Source organism: Capricornis sumatraensis, chromosome 15 (assembly GCF_032405125.1).
Source record: "Capricornis sumatraensis isolate serow.1 chromosome 15, serow.2, whole genome shotgun sequence".
NCBI classification, from domain to species: domain Eukaryota; kingdom Metazoa; phylum Chordata; class Mammalia; order Artiodactyla; family Bovidae; genus Capricornis; species Capricornis sumatraensis.
This window is the reverse complement of record NC_091083.1, coordinates 13,831,314-13,847,079: the sequence shown is the minus strand read 5'-3', so window position 1 is coordinate 13,847,079 and position 15,766 is coordinate 13,831,314. Positions and strand designations below refer to the sequence as shown.

At 45.5% G+C, this 15,766-nt stretch overlaps 1 protein-coding gene across 1 annotated transcript in view; it reads left to right on the top strand.

Moving 5' to 3' along the window:
• KIF16B (kinesin family member 16B) overlaps positions 1–15,766 on the top strand; it is a 291,622-nt gene that overhangs the window by 72,701 nt on the left and 203,155 nt on the right. The window contains exon 12 of the mRNA XM_068986883.1: positions 175–234. Coding sequence (XP_068842984.1) covers positions 175–234 — 60 coding nt within the window. The remainder of the gene's footprint in view (positions 1–174; positions 235–15,766) is intronic.

Sequence of the window (15,766 nt, the reverse complement as noted above, 5' to 3'; positions counted from 1 at the left end):
GTGAGATCAGCTAGTTTGATTTATATTTGGTAATGGTACTTTGCGGCATTGCTATCTAATTTAAAAAGGTGTAGTACGTTCTTCTGTAATCTATAAGAGTTTGAAAACTTTCTAGAAGAAAATCACAGTAATTTTTTAATAGAGCAATGACATATGTATTTTTTTTTCTTTTAGGTTCAAGAATTGACCAAGGAATGGACAAATAAGTGGAACGAAACCCAAAATATTTTGAAAGTAAGGACTGTAGAAAGGTGTCATAATTTTACTGTGCTTGCTTCAGCAGGTAAACTCTTTTCTCTCTCTGCCAAATGTGGCAGTTGTGTGCTTTGCTTAGGTTGGGACTCTGGTTTGATTTTAAAGAAACAGAAAAGGGAGCTATTAGTCATTAAAGCTGTGTGTTTAGAGATGGTGCTATACTTAAGGCATTTACTCTCACTTGTGGAGTTTTTTCCATTTTTGACTCAACATATGTTAAATTCCATTTAATATTCAAGAGCTCCCACTTTGTCTTTCTGCTTTTTGTTAAACCCAATATAGAAGCAATATGTTTGAAAAAATGTAAAATGGGTAGCCAGTGGGAGTTTGATGGGTGATGCAAGGCACCCAGAGCTGGTGCTCTGTGACAGCCTGGAGCCTTGGGGTGGAAAGGGAGGTAGGAACAGGGTTCAGGAGGGAGGGGACACATGTATGCCTGTGGCCGGTTCATATTGATGGTGATGTATGGCAGAAACCATCACAATATTATAAAGTGGTTATCCTCCAGTTAAGATAAATGAATTACAAAAAATAAATACTTCCCTTGGCAGTGCTGTAGAGTATGTGTGTCGCAGGCTAGACTTCAGAAGTTTCCCAACTAGTAATTTCCTACTGGAATATTTTTTTCCTGTGTGTCTTACGGGCTAGGCAGTGATCGGCTGCATTTTTGGCAAGATTCATGGTGAAAAGATGTCAGTAATAGCCTCCATGTTTCATACTTTATGCTTCAAAATACACGTTTCTTTGTGGTCCCATTTTTTTTTTTTTTTGCTGAGTTGGTAGGAAACGTGTCATCTGTGGAGGATCAGCCATGTCAGATTTGAGGTTCAGCCTGGAATTTCACGCTTTGATAGCATCTGTCTGTCCTTGCACATGAGAGAAGGCGATTCAGAGATGATTACTGAATCCTGTTTTTTTTTAAGATCTGTGGAGGTAGAACTTTCCCAGAGGACTGAGGCCTCCCTTGAATGTTGGTGAGGATGATGAGGTTTAGCTGTGCGTCTTTGCAGAACCCTGACTTGGATGGCCTTCACGTGAGGACGGAGCACCTGGTGACCGTTGCACAGGGTTGAGGGGGAGCTTTGGAAGGCCTGGGATAGCCGCTGCGTTACTCGCTCTGAGAGCGGGCTCTGCATCATCTTATGAAATCTTCCTTGTACCATGTAGGCAGACTGGCCTGCTCTGGGGGCTACAACGCTTATTGCTCACGAGCAGAGTTGAGCTGCAGTCCTCAGTGGCCGTGGGTCGTGGTGGTCCCAGAGACATTCTTTCCAGCTCTGAAAAGGGCTGCAGTAAATAAGGCTTCTGCATCCAGAATTTCTTTTCTTTCCTCCCAATGATGATGATAGTGTCATGTTATTTTAAGGTACTTTCTCATGTTTGTTTTGTCGAGAGGTTTTCGTGCAGGAAAAACTGAGCGAAGACTTCAGTTGCATTTCTGAAGAGTTGGGTGGGAATAAGCATGGGCAGAGATGAAACTGTTCTTCATCGTCCCTGTCGCGCCCGCTTGGAGGTGTGGGGCCGTACCCGAAGCCCGATCGTTGGACTGTTCATGGCCTGATGTATACATTCCTCAGCAAATTAGCCTGAGAGGACTAAAATCTGCTGCACATAAGGAAAGGAGAAATCAAGTCATCAGCTATTTGCAAAGCCATTGGTGTGTGTTGTGCCTTATAGCACGGGAGGCAGTGCAGCAGTGAATGTGAAGACGTCAGCCCACCCTCTCTGCCGGGTCGCTCCTTGTCACTGTGCTGGGGGTTTTATAATAGCCCTGCAGAGCTGTCCACACTGAGGCACCATGGTGAGCCTCTGAACCTTTTCTGATGCTTTTTTCTCCTAATGTTATTCTGGACCCTGAAGCTAAATAAATCCTCTTCCAATTCCAACTCTGTTTTTCATAAATCTCACTATTTTTATCTTTTATTAACTTTTGAGATGAGAAGACTAGCGAGGTGTTACGTGCTCAGTGTTGAAAGTTATGAGAAGGGCTCGTGATGTTTCAGATTTCTCCCTTCTTTTGACCCGGCAAGCCCTTTTTCAGATCTCTCTGCTGGTGTCTGGGTTTTAAACCTGCAGTTGCTTTCTGCTCACGTTTGGTATTTTAAGAGCTGTCTTCATCTCTTATTGGAAGACAGCGCCTGAGGGCTGAGGTGAAGAAGAGGGCTACTCAGATGCTTTTGAAAACATTCTTTGGAAACTGTTGGGGAGAGAGATTGCTTTGCGATGAGTTTGAGTCTGTTCCGTTTGTGAATCTTCCTGGCATTCTTGCTGCCTGACTGTTCCTTCAGCAGCTCTTGTTCCAGTCGTGCTACAGAGAACCCACTCCAGTCCAGTGGCTTAAAGCCACATGCCTTGCCCCTCATGCCTGTGGCTGCTTGGCTGGTCTGGCTGGGCTTGGGTTCAGGCTGCGGGTGGGTTCCAGGTCTGTCTCTCACTCTCTGGGGCTGGCTGGTTGTCCTAGGCACGATCCGTGGTCAAGGCCAGTGTAGAGGCAGGCACACCTGGTCTTGCAAGCACATTTCAAGCGTCTGTTCATATCGTGATGGAAGCAAGTCTGAACAGAAAGTCAAGGGGGAAGAAGTGTATTTCACCCAAAGGGCTGTGACAAGGGTGTAAAGATGTAATCTTGCTTTGAGATCAGTGGTTTAATCGCCGTGTGGCCCTGTTAAAATACGAACCTTCAATTCTAGGACCTTGTTTTCCCACTGCATGTGCTTGTTTCTAGAGATGAGCCCCGGAGAAGGCGATGGCACCCTGCTCCAGTACTCTTGCCTGGAGTCCATGGGGTCGCTGAGAGTTGGACACGACTCAGTGACTTCACTTTCACTTTTCACTTTCATGCATTGGAGAAGGAAATGGCAACCCACTCCAGTGTTCTTGCCTGGAGAATCCCAGCCTGGTGGGCTGCCATCTATGAGGTCGCACAGAGTCGGACACGACTGAAGCGACTTAGCAGCAGCAGCCGCAGCAGAGATGAGCCCAGTGAGGCAGTAGATTGCCAGGATCATCTTCACCATAGCGCTGATTGTGTACTTTGCCGACTTGTCAGTATCATCCCTTCCAAGCCCTGAATCCTGAACATCCAAGGAGAGACCTTTGGAGAGAAGACCGAGAGTGAGACCGTCTGGGGGACTGAAGGGTGATACAGGATGCTTCAGTGCCTCTTGGCACGCTGGGAGCCAGGCTTTGGCTTTTTCTTTCCTGAGCTCTCAGATGCTCAGAAACCAAGGAGTGACTTTGTCCCCTTCTTTGTGATCTGGTCTGGGGCTTTCCTTGCTGGGGATGAGTGAAGTCTCAGGCGTGCTGAGTGGGGTGAAGAGGGGATGAAAGGTGCTCTGATGAGATGCTGGGTGTTTGCAGCTGGGCTGGTGATGCCATGGTGATAATTGCACGAGCCTGGGGCGGTGACCTTCCAGCTCCATCTCAGGCTTCAGTTCTCTTCCCGAGTCCCTCGTGGGTTGTGATACTTACCCACAGGGTCATGTCCCCTCACCCCCAGCTTGAAAGTCAGGGTGGATGGCAACCTCTTCCTTCTGCCCAGGTCATGAGGCAAGAGGTGATAAACTGCTTGGGATTAGGATGCAAGTAGCTGATGACAGTGTAAAGAGTGTTGACCTTGAAGAGGTGTTTCTTAGGTGGGTAGTAAGGCAAGCTTTATCATCCTCTGCAGTTCACACTGTATATCCATTCTTTGGCCTGTTAATCTAGCTCCCTCATTTTCATGAATCTTCATTTCTAGAAGTTAAAGTCTAGACCCCCTTGCTGGTCCCCAGAGGCACTGAGCTCCCTCCCAGTTCCACGGTCGCATCTGCCTCTAGCTCCTGGTCTCCCCCGGCTGGCCAGATGCCTCGCTGGTCCCTGTCCGCGCTGGGGGTTGGGTGCTGGGGGTCTCCCGGCCTTTGCCTGTGCTGCCCCTGCCCTTTCCACGGCCGTCAGAACCCACCGTGAAGCTCTTTCTGATCCCTCTTCTCTCCCACTTTGCAGATGGAATGATTTTGTCTTCCTCTGGCGTCTGTAAAGGCTTTTGGTTCTGTCTCTTTTACAGCATTCATCATAATTGGAGTTTGGTGATCTTAGTTTCTCCCTCTAAGCAGGAGCAGGACCTGGGCTCAGACTGTGTCCTTATCATTCTGTGTACCAGCTCCTAGAAACTCAACTGTTTCTCGCAGAGCAGGCATACAGTGAAAACTTACTGGTAGTAGTAGTATCAAGGAACTAAAGCAAGACCTTTATATTAGTTTACTGCTGCTGCTGCTGCTAGTCACTTCAGTCGTGTCTGACTCTGTGCGACCCCATAGACGGCAGCCCGCCAGGCTCCCCCACCCCTGGGATTCTCCAGGCAAGAACACTGGAGTGGTTGCCATTTCCTTCTCCAATGCACGAAAGTGAAAAGTGAAAGTGAAGTCGCTCAGTCATGTCTGAGTCTTTGCGACCCCATGGACTGCAGCCCACCAGGTTCCTCCGTCCATGGGATTTTCCAGGCAAGAGTGCTGGAGTGGGGTGCCATCGCCTTCTCCATATTAGTTTGCTAGGACTATCATAACGGAACATCACAGACTTGAGGCCTAAGCAGCAGACATTTATTTGCTTTCAGTCCTGGAGGCAAGAAGACCAAGATCAAGGCTTGTCCTGAAGCCTCCCTCCCTCCTTGGCTTATGAGCACTGCCTGCCCTCTGGGCCTCATGTGGCCTTCTGTCTGTGTGCCTGCAGCCCTGGTCACCCTCTGCGGCCTAATCTCCTTTTCTTGTAAAGACATTGGTCAGATTGGACTAGGGCTCAGCCCCATGGCTTCTTTTTTAACATAATTATCTCTTTAAGGGCTATATCTCTGAAACAGCCACATCCTGAGATACTGGAGCTCGGGTTCAGCAGTTGAACTTTTAGGGGGACACGTTTCAGCTCACAACCGCCGTGATCCGCACACGCCTGGTGAGCTGGTGGGGAAGGCAGTGCGCTGTGTTGTGCAGCAGCAGCCCTGCCCCGGAGCTCCTTCCTGCCTGTGCAGTCCAGCCTGTTTTCCTCACTACCAGTTGAAAGGCTCACACACGTCTGTGTTCTCCATCCTTGGAAGGAACGTGGCCGCGTTCCTGTGGATTACAGTTCAATTCTTCCCTTGGGTCAGTTAGGTTTTGCTGCTCCGTGTATGGTTGCTGGACGAGCAGCATCAGTATCGTCCTTGCGCTGGTTGGAAGTGCAGGCGCTCTGTCTCACCGCAGGCTCCGAAGTCAGAACCTGTGTATTAATAAGATGCCCAGCTGACGTGTCTGCACCTCCAAGTGTGTGTACTGGACCTGAAAAGCTGGGGAAGGAAGGGTGAGGCCATCCTGGACTCTCTTGCCCTCAGTCCGGGTTTTCCCTTCTGTTCTAACCTGTATTGTGGGGAGCTACCGAGCAGGCTGCCCTGTGCCCAGTGGGATTTGCTGTGAGGGGTTGGAGGGAGGAACCAGACATCTCTCATGCCATTTCCTTGAAGAATCCCTGGCGTGGTACCACCTGGCGATACAGCCCTGACTTCCAGAATCTCCTCCTCCTGGGGTGGTGCTGGTTTCCTGGCCTTGTCAGCTTGTGGGTGGCCTCACTAGCTCCACCAGCTGCCCAGTTCTGCCATCAGCAGGGTAACCAGTTCCCTGTCTTAAAGTCCCCAGGGATGGGAACACCTGGCATTTCTGTCTGATGCTGGGCACTGCCAGCTGCTCAGAATCTTCGGCTGCCCCAGTGCGTTTTTCACTCTGGCTGAATTTCTTTAGCTGCTATAACTGTTGGCTCTTGGAAGTTAATGTTGTGATGAATCGGCTTCTGCCAGGCCTGGGGTCGGTGCGTTCCCAGGGCCTTCATGTCAGCCCCTCTCTCCATGGCTTCCCTGTGGCATTGGCTGCTTTGTATTTGGGATGGTTTATAAGGGGGCTACTTAATACCCTGCCCTTCTGGCCTGGCTTTGTACGTCTTACTGCCAATGAATTTTTTCAAGTCACGCAGAATCCCTCCATCCATTGACCCCTCACCCCCACCCCCTCTCCCCCTAACCCCACCCAGTATGCACCTTTTTAGTTTTTCTGCTCGGGATGCATTTTCATTTCTCTGTTCTAGCGTCTTCAAATGATTAAAATGAAACTTTCAGAGGTAGTTTTTTATCTGACTTTATTATCTGACTTCCAAATAATGCGTTGAGCTCTGTGCTTTAGAATAAGTTGCAGCCAGCGTGGGCCACATGGGCAGCTCTCGGGCGTCGGGCAGCTGGCCTGGCAGAATTGCCCGTGGCTCTGTCTGTGCAGGTCTGTCCAGGGCCGGGCTGCTGTGCGGATGCTCACAGCCTGGAGGGTATGTTCTGTCGAATCCCCCAGCAGGGGTTATTCTTCCCAGTTCTCAGCAAACAGGGTCCCTTCCTTACTGCAGGCATATCCTTGGATTATTCTAGCGCGTGGCCAGCTTCTGCGTTTTCATGGCCCTGTGAGGGCCATCTGACTGGTTTGGCACAGGGTGTGGGGAGGAAGCAGGTTGCTCACGTGCAGAGGCTGTCCCTGCAGAGGCTTGTCCTTGAAAAGTGGGCGATTTGTTGAATTAAAGTGCCTTTTTTTTCCCCCCTAGACATTCTTTGGAGTTTTTTTCTTACAATAATGTTGAATTGAATTGGAGGGTGGTACATACTTGAATCTACATGATGATGAGATCCTAACACACATGATTTCAGCTTAACTTGTACCAGTGCCTTAAGATTCCATCTCCGAAGAGGCAGGAAGTATCTCACACATTGACGGAGAAATTTTTTTGTTGTTGTTTTTTCAGAATGGTTTGACTAATAATAAATAGAGTAAAATGAAATTGGAATCCTTGACTGGCTTTAGATTTTCTGAGTTCAAATTTCTTGGAGAGGCATACTTTAAACCAACTTATTTCCATTTTATGATAGAATCTATCAGCTGAACTTTTGTCTCTGGAAGATTACAGAAACCTATCAAAGAATTTTTTCCTGCTGTCTGCGGTTTTCCATTTCACGGAGGAGACGTGTGCTGGGGAGGGCAGTGGATTTGGAGGGAGCACAGATTCCTGGGACTGATGCTCGGCAGGCTTGACACCAGCCAGGTCATGGACCTCTGAATTCTTGCCACCCAGGGCCCTGGATATTCTGGTTTCTAGATAACTTACAGACAAACCAGTGGAGAGGTGACATCTTCTGTGGCCGGTGTCTCTATTTGTATCAGTTAAACTTGACCTCTTCTTGGTACAAGAACTGAACCTGGGGGTAGCTCTAGGATAGAATTCTGTTTACAGGCATTGATTTTGCTCAGCTTTCGGATGAAAGAGGAGACAACTCTTTCAGCCATGCATCACCCTCCTTATTAGCAACCATCTGGGGATTTGATGGTTCAAAATTCTGACCTTAAGACAGTCACACGTACTGTTTCCAACTTTATGAGAGAAATTGTCTCCCTGCTTCAGTGTGCAGACTAATGTGAATGAGTCTGTGTCTGGACAGAAGTTAACTGTCAGTACCCCTGGTGCAAAGCCCGTGGTCTTCTTGTAGTGCATTCGCATAAGCTGCCTTGCTGGCTGGCTCTCAGTCTGAAGCACGTGGAAAAAGACATCACTGCTCTTTATATATTAATGGTACTCAGTTGCCAGTTTGTCGACTTCTCTGGTTGTTAATTTCCATCAGACTCTTGTGTTCTCCACTTTCTTATGTTCTGCTCTTGCACCTGTTTTTTTTTAATATAAAAGGCGAAGTAATCAAGTTCCTTGTGCTCCGAAACCAGGGATTCATAATTAATAGCGGAGATGACTGTCAGTGCCTTCGCGCTGGAGGTTGACTGAGAATGTGGCAGAGTCAGAGGCTCAGCGAGCTGTTCCCAGGACCAACTCTGATGCTGTTAATAATGCCAAGGCTCCCTTATTTTCTGTGGCAGTTTTCATCTTGAAGGAGTTGCTCATAAATAAAGGTATTGCAAGTGTATGTTGGTTGTTTCTTTTGAATAACGTTTCTTGGAACAGAAGGCTCGGAAATAAGTCAGATGCGCCCTGTTAAATGTTGGAACCACGTGATAAATAATTTTGAATGCGTAGGGGATTTTCCTTCTGATGTTTTGCAGTGAGGCATGCACGCTGACGGGCTCTTACTGCGTATTTATAGCTGCAGCCAGGGAGGAAAGGATTGCCTTGGTCATATGGAAGTAATGGTTTATGTGCACCTGAACTCTCTGGAGGTGCTGAACTGTAGGAACTTGGTTTTGTTGGCAGGAAAGCTTAAACAGTGACCATTTCACAGTACAATCAGTTTATTGTTCATGTCACCCAGAAACACACTTAACTCCCCTTGGAGGAGTCCTCAGAGTTGTGAGTTTGCAGAGGAGCGAGGAGGTGGTCCTCCTCCTGCCTGGCCTAAGGCCTGTGTCTGTGCATACCCTAACCTTGGTCCCTTTGACCTTTCTGTGTCTCAGAATCTCTCTGTAAGATGCGGACAGTAGTACTACCTGTCCTATAAGGTGAGTCCAACACATAGTCAGCATCGTAAGCATTACAGTAATGTTAGCCAGTTTTTCCTTTACTTTTCCTGTTGAGGTATTATTGACATCTAACATTGTATTAGTTTCAAGTGTACAACATAACAGTTCAGTGTTTGTGTATTTTGAGAAGTGATCACCACAGTAAATATAGTTAACATTCTTCAGCATCATTACTTTTTTTTTTTTTTCACGCAATGAGAACCTTTAAGATCTACTCTCAGCAACTTTCAAACATGCAATAGGTTTTATTAACTGTACATTGCATCCCCAGGACTTATTCATCTTATAGCTGAAAGTCTGTACCTTTTGACCACGTTCACTTATTCCACTTCACATTGCCACCCTGTGTAAAAAAGTGTGAAAGTGAAAGTCGCTCAGTCATGTTCGACTCTGCAACCCTGTGGACTGTAGCCCACCAGGCTTCTGTGTCCGTGAAATTCTCCAGGCAAGAATACGGGAGTGGGTTGCTATGTCCTCCTGCAAGGGGTTTTCCCAATCCAGGGACTGAACCCAGGTCTCCTGCATTGGAGGCAGATTCTTGACTGTCTGAGCCACCACTGGTAGCCACCAAACCACTAATCTGTGAGCTCAGGTTTTTTTTTTTTTTTTTAGATTTCACGTATCTTTCACCATTTTTTTCTTGTTTTATTTTCTCCAAGTCCATCTTTTCATATGTAAAACTGGCTTGACAATAATATATGTCTTCTCACTGGCCAGAAAAACCAGAAATTATGTATACACAAACTTTTAAAAAGTATAGTTTTATGCAGCTACAATGCAGCTACTTATAAGGCATTTTATTATGTAGCGTTTTATGTTTGTTTGTTAATTTCAAATAACAGAAAACCCAGTTTCAAACTGGCTTATAAGATAGAAGAGTAGTGGTCAGGTGGTAGGGTGGGGTTTAGGCATAGTTTGATCAGGGCACCGGCTCTGCTTCTCTGGGACTTGGGTGTGCCTTTTTGGTGTAATGACTTCATCTTTAGGCTCTCGGAATGGCCAGGTGAGAGCAGCAATGATAGCTTTGTACTTACCCACCACACCATCTAAATTCAGAGAGTCTGGGTTCAGAGTCTCCAGCCAAGTTCTGAAGTTTGCATTGATTGAATGATGTAGTTGTGAACCAAACCCTGGAGCCTTGTGCTGACTGGCTTAGGCCCAGAGTATCTCTGCCAGTCACTCTGATAAAGAGAATGGGTCACGTGGATTGGTCGAGGTGAACCAGGGCCCACCTTTGAGCTGGGGCGAGATCACAGCAGCTGCCGTGCACTGTTGGAGCAGTGGGCGCAGGTGGATCCTGGTGATGCCATCCATGTTTTCCACTGGAGACGCAGAACCTGGTCACTTAGACTGTGAAATATACATTGTGAAATGTATTCAGGGCAAACAGAAGGTGTAGTGAAGTATTCTTTTAGTTCTTGAAAAGTGAAAGTGTAAGTTGCTCAGTCATGTTTGATTCTCTCTGACCCAGTGGACTGTAGCCTGCCACGCTCCTCTGTCCATGGAATTCTCAAGGCAAGAATATTAGAGTGAGTAGCCATCCCTTTCTCCAGGGGATCTTCCTGACCCAGGGATTGGAACAGTCTGAACTTCAGAGAAAATATTTTCAGTCACTTCCTTTCTGACTCAGAAGTCCCGTGTCCAGCCAGGAGACTGTGTGAAAGGCTCTGGTATCTGTACTCTCATGGGAACATTCCACGCAGGAGAAGTTGGTCTTCTCTGGTGTTGGACTTGAAGGGTGGCACGCAGTAAATTTCATGTGTTTAAGCACATTTGCCTTCCTTTTCTAGATTGATTATGTGATTTTAAAAAGAGCTCTAAATGAGTGCCTGTTCTCCTTTGGCTTTTTGCATGTGGTTTTAAATTTGGCTTCATTTCCCATCGACCCCTTTAACTTGATGTTTCCCAGCCCAGCCTGCCTAGCAACCGTTGCTGTGCGTGGCGAGTTGGCACTGCCCTCCATCTGGAGCACAACGGCAGGTTTTAGGAGATTACTGTTCCTTAGCATCTGGGTTGATTTTGCCTTTGCATCATTTAAGGATGACCATCATTTCTCCAAACTCCAGGTGCTAGAGTTCCAAGTCTCTTAGCAGAAGTGCTGGTTTTAGAAAGTATATATCTGTAAGACAGGATCATTAGCCATGGGCTGATATTGAAAAACAAATATGGACCTAGGTTGTGTATCAATATTTATTACCAGGATATTCTGATACTTGCAAGGGGGGAGATGGTTATAGATTTGTACTGTCTTTTATAATACTTTATATTAATAACATTGGCTTTACCAGCTAAGAACAGCCTTCCCGGGAAGTCGTCTGGGGGTCATACATGAGAGGAGTGATTTCCTAACAGCTGTGATTTCTCCTTGGAGGACGAGCAACATGAACATCACCGAAGATGCTCATTTTCTTCTAGACCGAATCTACTCTGTATCACTGTATTCTATTTAGGCTTTCCTGTCCTTCTATTAAAGTAAAAATTACACTGGCATTTCCAGATGATTAAGGGACTGAAATGAAACCACAGAGCTTGCTATGATGCTGTTTCAGTCGCCAAGTCCAGTTTCTTATCCAAAGCAACGTAAGTACCAGTTATTCCGCACTTCATACCAGTTGATTTCCCATAGGGAAGTGTTTTCAGCTCAGAATCTCTTGGGGACATTTAAAAAAGACCATTTTCTGGGCTCTGCAGTGTCATGGAATGAGAGTTGTGGGGGATGATACCCCCAAATCTCTTTTTTTTAAACAGTACCCTGGAGCCTCACAGGAGTTGGGACGCACAGGCCTAGAAAGCACATCTTGATATGTTTATCATATGGGCGAAGGCTCCCAGAAGAAAGTGGCCCATGTAACTTCTTGCAGAGTTTTATAGTCCCCAAATTGCACACTCATGCAAGTGTTTGGAGATGTTGGGTGATGGCATTTGAAAAGACATTTCAACTGAGTAGATTATTTGTCATTAAATAAGGTGGTCTGTTTACAGGACCTTTTTTAAAAACCTCACACAGGCGTTTGAATTTATTTGTTTATTTTTTTGTTTTATTAATTTATTAAAAAAATTTTTTATTTTTACTTTATTTTACTTTACAATACTGTATTGGTTTTGCCATACATTGACATGAATCCACCACGGGTGTACATGCGTTCCCAAACATGAGCCCCCCTCCCACCTCCCTCTTCAACATACACAAAGTATGTGCATTTGAAATGTGCGCCTTGGTGAGCTTTATAAAAAAGCGCATGTCTGGAGTGTCCGGCTCCTGAGTTGTCATCTGTGTGTATGTCTCCCTCTAACCCACACCCAGGTCAAGATGCAGACTCTTTCCTGCTCCCAGGGGTCCCCTCTCGTCCCTCCTGGTCAGTCACGCCTTGTCCTCACATTCCGGAGGTGTTCGGACAGCTCTTAGGTAGGGGGTGCTGGCTGTCCCTGAGCTCCCTGCAGCGTGTTCTGTGTCTGCTTCTGTCTGCTTCCATGCAGGCTCTCGTCTTTAAGATTCATCCATGCTTTGCTTAGCAGTAGTTTCCACTTGATTCTGCGACTGTGCTGCCCTCTTTATCCATTCTGTTGGTTAGCTCTGTTTGGGTGGTTATGTCCATTGTTTCGGTTATTGTGAATAGTGCTTCTAGGAGTGCACGGGAACGTGTTTTGCTGGGTGTGTGCATTCAGCGCCCTGCTCCCCCCCCCAACCCCTGCCCTTTTCTGGCTTTCAAACCTGGTAAGAATTTGGCTATGTATACATCTGGCCAGTATTGATGATCAGAGTGCCCCCAATCCAAAGGTCCCTTATCCCTGTCCAGGTGGCTCTCAGTGTGGTCTGGGCCACAGAGCAGAGGACCCCCTGCCCCAGTGGGTCAGATCTGGGCCTGGCAGGAGCATCTCCCCCACCCCCGATCCACCAGCAACAGATGTTTGCCTTTAGTCTGTGTGGGTTCCCATGTAAAATTTGTTTTTTTCTGTTGTCATCTGAATATAGTCTAACTGGGTGGGTAACACAAATTCTAATTTCTATAGATTTTTAGAGTGATAATTTTGAAGTGAGTTGAATACATTCTTTGTGGATTTTTTTGTTTCTTCCTGAAAGTCCTCTTTTCTCACAGGTAGATATTTGATGATTTGTTTTCTGTAAAGCTATAATATTATGGTATGTCTGGTTTTCCTTTGCTCAACTCCAAGGTCCAGAAGGTAGAGACATGTTTAAATTGTTTTTGGACTCTCCTAAATGCCTTGCATTTAATAATAATATTAATAGGGATAATAGTGGATATATTTACTGCACTGTTACTGTGTGCCAGGCATTGTTCTAAGCCAGCACTGTTTAATAGGAATGTAATGCAAGCCACATATGGGAGTTTAAATTTTCTAATAGCCACATTTAAAAAGAAACAGCTGAAATTAATTTTAACAGTACATCTTATTTAACCCATTATATAAAAAACTTACCACTTACATATAATCAATATAAAAATTATTAATGAGGAATAGAATTTTTAAAATAAGTTTTTAGCATGATGTGAATTTGCAGTACCTTTGCATTTATAGCACCGCTCAACTCTGTGAAATTTACATTGGATGCACTTGATCTGTATTTTGATCTTATGAAATTTACAGTTGAAAAGTAGATTCTTATTGCAAACTGTGTTCCAAACATATTTAAAAGTTTTCCAGTCGCTCAGCTGAGCATAGTTTAAAATTTAAACCAGTGAGTCGTCAGCTGCCTCTCGAATGCTTGGTGGCCACATAGTTGCATGACTTTAAATATTGTTTCTATTAATTTGTTCTGCTCTGCTCAGCAACCTTGAGCAAGGTGGAAGAGTATTTATTTTCTCACTCTGCAGACAAGGAAACTGAGGCCCAGAGGGTCCTCAGTTAAGGAAGGAATAGATGAGGTCGGAATTTGAACCCTGTCTCAAAGTTGGCTCGTGACACCATTCTGCTGTCTAGTTCTTAATTGTTCCAAACTGACCTTTTTATTCCCATGTTCATTTATTGCCTTTTGTGTGTGTGTGTCTTTCTCTGACCTTTGTCTCTCTCTTTTTTTTTTTTTTGTTTTAAAGATTGATGGAAAAAAAAGTTGTCTGAAAAAGGGATACTTTATTTGCTGTGAATTTGGTTATTCATCGGTGTTTTAAAAACCAACACCGGTGACGGCCACTGTTTCAGCACCATCTGCTCTGTTATCTCCATAAGTGTCAAGACAAGATTTGCTTTCTCTGAAACAGTGGCTCAGGTTCCCTTGTGTTTTGTAATGCTCTTTCTTTAATCAGGACTCTGATGTTTATTTCTACCACCGTTGGGCGTAGTCATTTCTTCTGCCTTGGCACTTTCTAGTTTTTTTCTGTAAAACAGTCACGATTATTTCTCTGGGTATCATTTTTTTTTTCTCCTGATGTGTTATTTGCATTTTTTCTTATGTTAATGACTTCTCTGAGCATCTTTCAGATGCTTCTTTGAACTATATTCAACCAGCTGGGTGTTCTTGTCTACCTTTGTAGGTAATATTTTACTTTATATGAGACTTGCTTTTATACAAGTGTTCTATTGCTCTTCACTGCAGTGGTGGTTTGTTTATAAAACAGAGATCTGAAACGTGTTCTTTGCAAGGAAGAGTAGTCCAGACGTGCAGAGTGTCATCTTTTTAAGTGCTGTGTGGGAGGAGTGTGCTGTGTTCCCAGGTTCCACAGGACTGTCTTCCCCTCCCCTCTGTCTGAGCTCCCCTTCTGTCTGTGGATACTGTGTGCACCCGTCACCTTTCACTGCTTATCTCACTTGAATGAAATGGACAACAGCTGTGTCCTTTCTTGAGTTCTTACCCATTCAGGGTGGTTGCTCAATTCATTCTTTTGAAATATCTTGACCGTTTTATAATTAGTTGTCTTAATTGAGGTGACCCAGCTTTTGCACTTGGATTTATCCTTAACTAGTTCTCAGACTTTGAGCAAATTATTCTGTCTCTGTCTCTCTGTCTCAGTTTTTCTCAGTTATGACCAGGTGGGTGGTGAGGTGAGCTCTCAGGATTCCTTCTGTTTGAGAAGGATGAGGGTTCTTTCTCAGGAGGCTGCATGGAATTTTCCCTGTGGGTCGCCTGTCTTGGGTATGGGACCCTTCCCCGTTTCTCTGTCTTCAGGGGTGGCAGGTGGTTTCGTTTTGCTCCACTTGCTGTGGGAATTCTTTGTTTGGACTGCTCTTCCTTTGTGAATGTGCCCTGGGAGCTGTTCTCAGTCTGGGCATTTATGTGTCACATGTATGCATGACGGACAGACGGTGAGTGTCTTGCCTGATGGATTGCGCAGACTGAAGGCACCCATGTAGCCCGTGTCTGGGTGAAGAAGCAGTTCTCAGTGCCTGTGTGTCCCGACCATGCCGCCTTATAGTCATCACTCCCCGCGAGAAAGATGTCTGGCTTGACTTGAGAGAAGAGTGTTGAAACATGTATATTACCATATGTAAAACAGATGACCAGAGCAAGTTCCATGCATGAAGCAGGACACCCAGAGCCTGTGCTCTGGGACAGCCCAGAGGGGAGGGATAGGGTGAGGAGGAAGGTGGGAGGGGCTTCAGGAATGGGGGGGATGCGTGTATCTGTGGCCAATTCATGTTGAGGCATGGCAGAAACCATCATCGTAGTGTAAAGTAATTATCCTCCAGTTAAAATCAATTAAAAAAATAAAAACACAGTTTGGTTTATCCTGCTTTTAAACTTTCTGTGTAAGGAGCCATACAGAACGTAGTTTTTCGTTTTTGTTATTTTGGTAAGTGGCTTTATTTGCTCTGCATTACGTTTGTGAGATCCACCTCTTTTTTGCACTGTTGTGTTTATTTTCATTGTTGCATAAACTATATAATGTGTAACGTGGCTATATCGCAGATTATCCATTATCTCTTTGAATTTGGGCTGTTTCCTGGTTTGGGCTGTTAGGAATAGTGCTGCTGTGAACCTTCTTGTCCGTGTCGTGAACGAGCGTACACATTTCTCTTGGGTGTCCGCCTAGGAGAAGAATTGCTGGGTTGTAGAG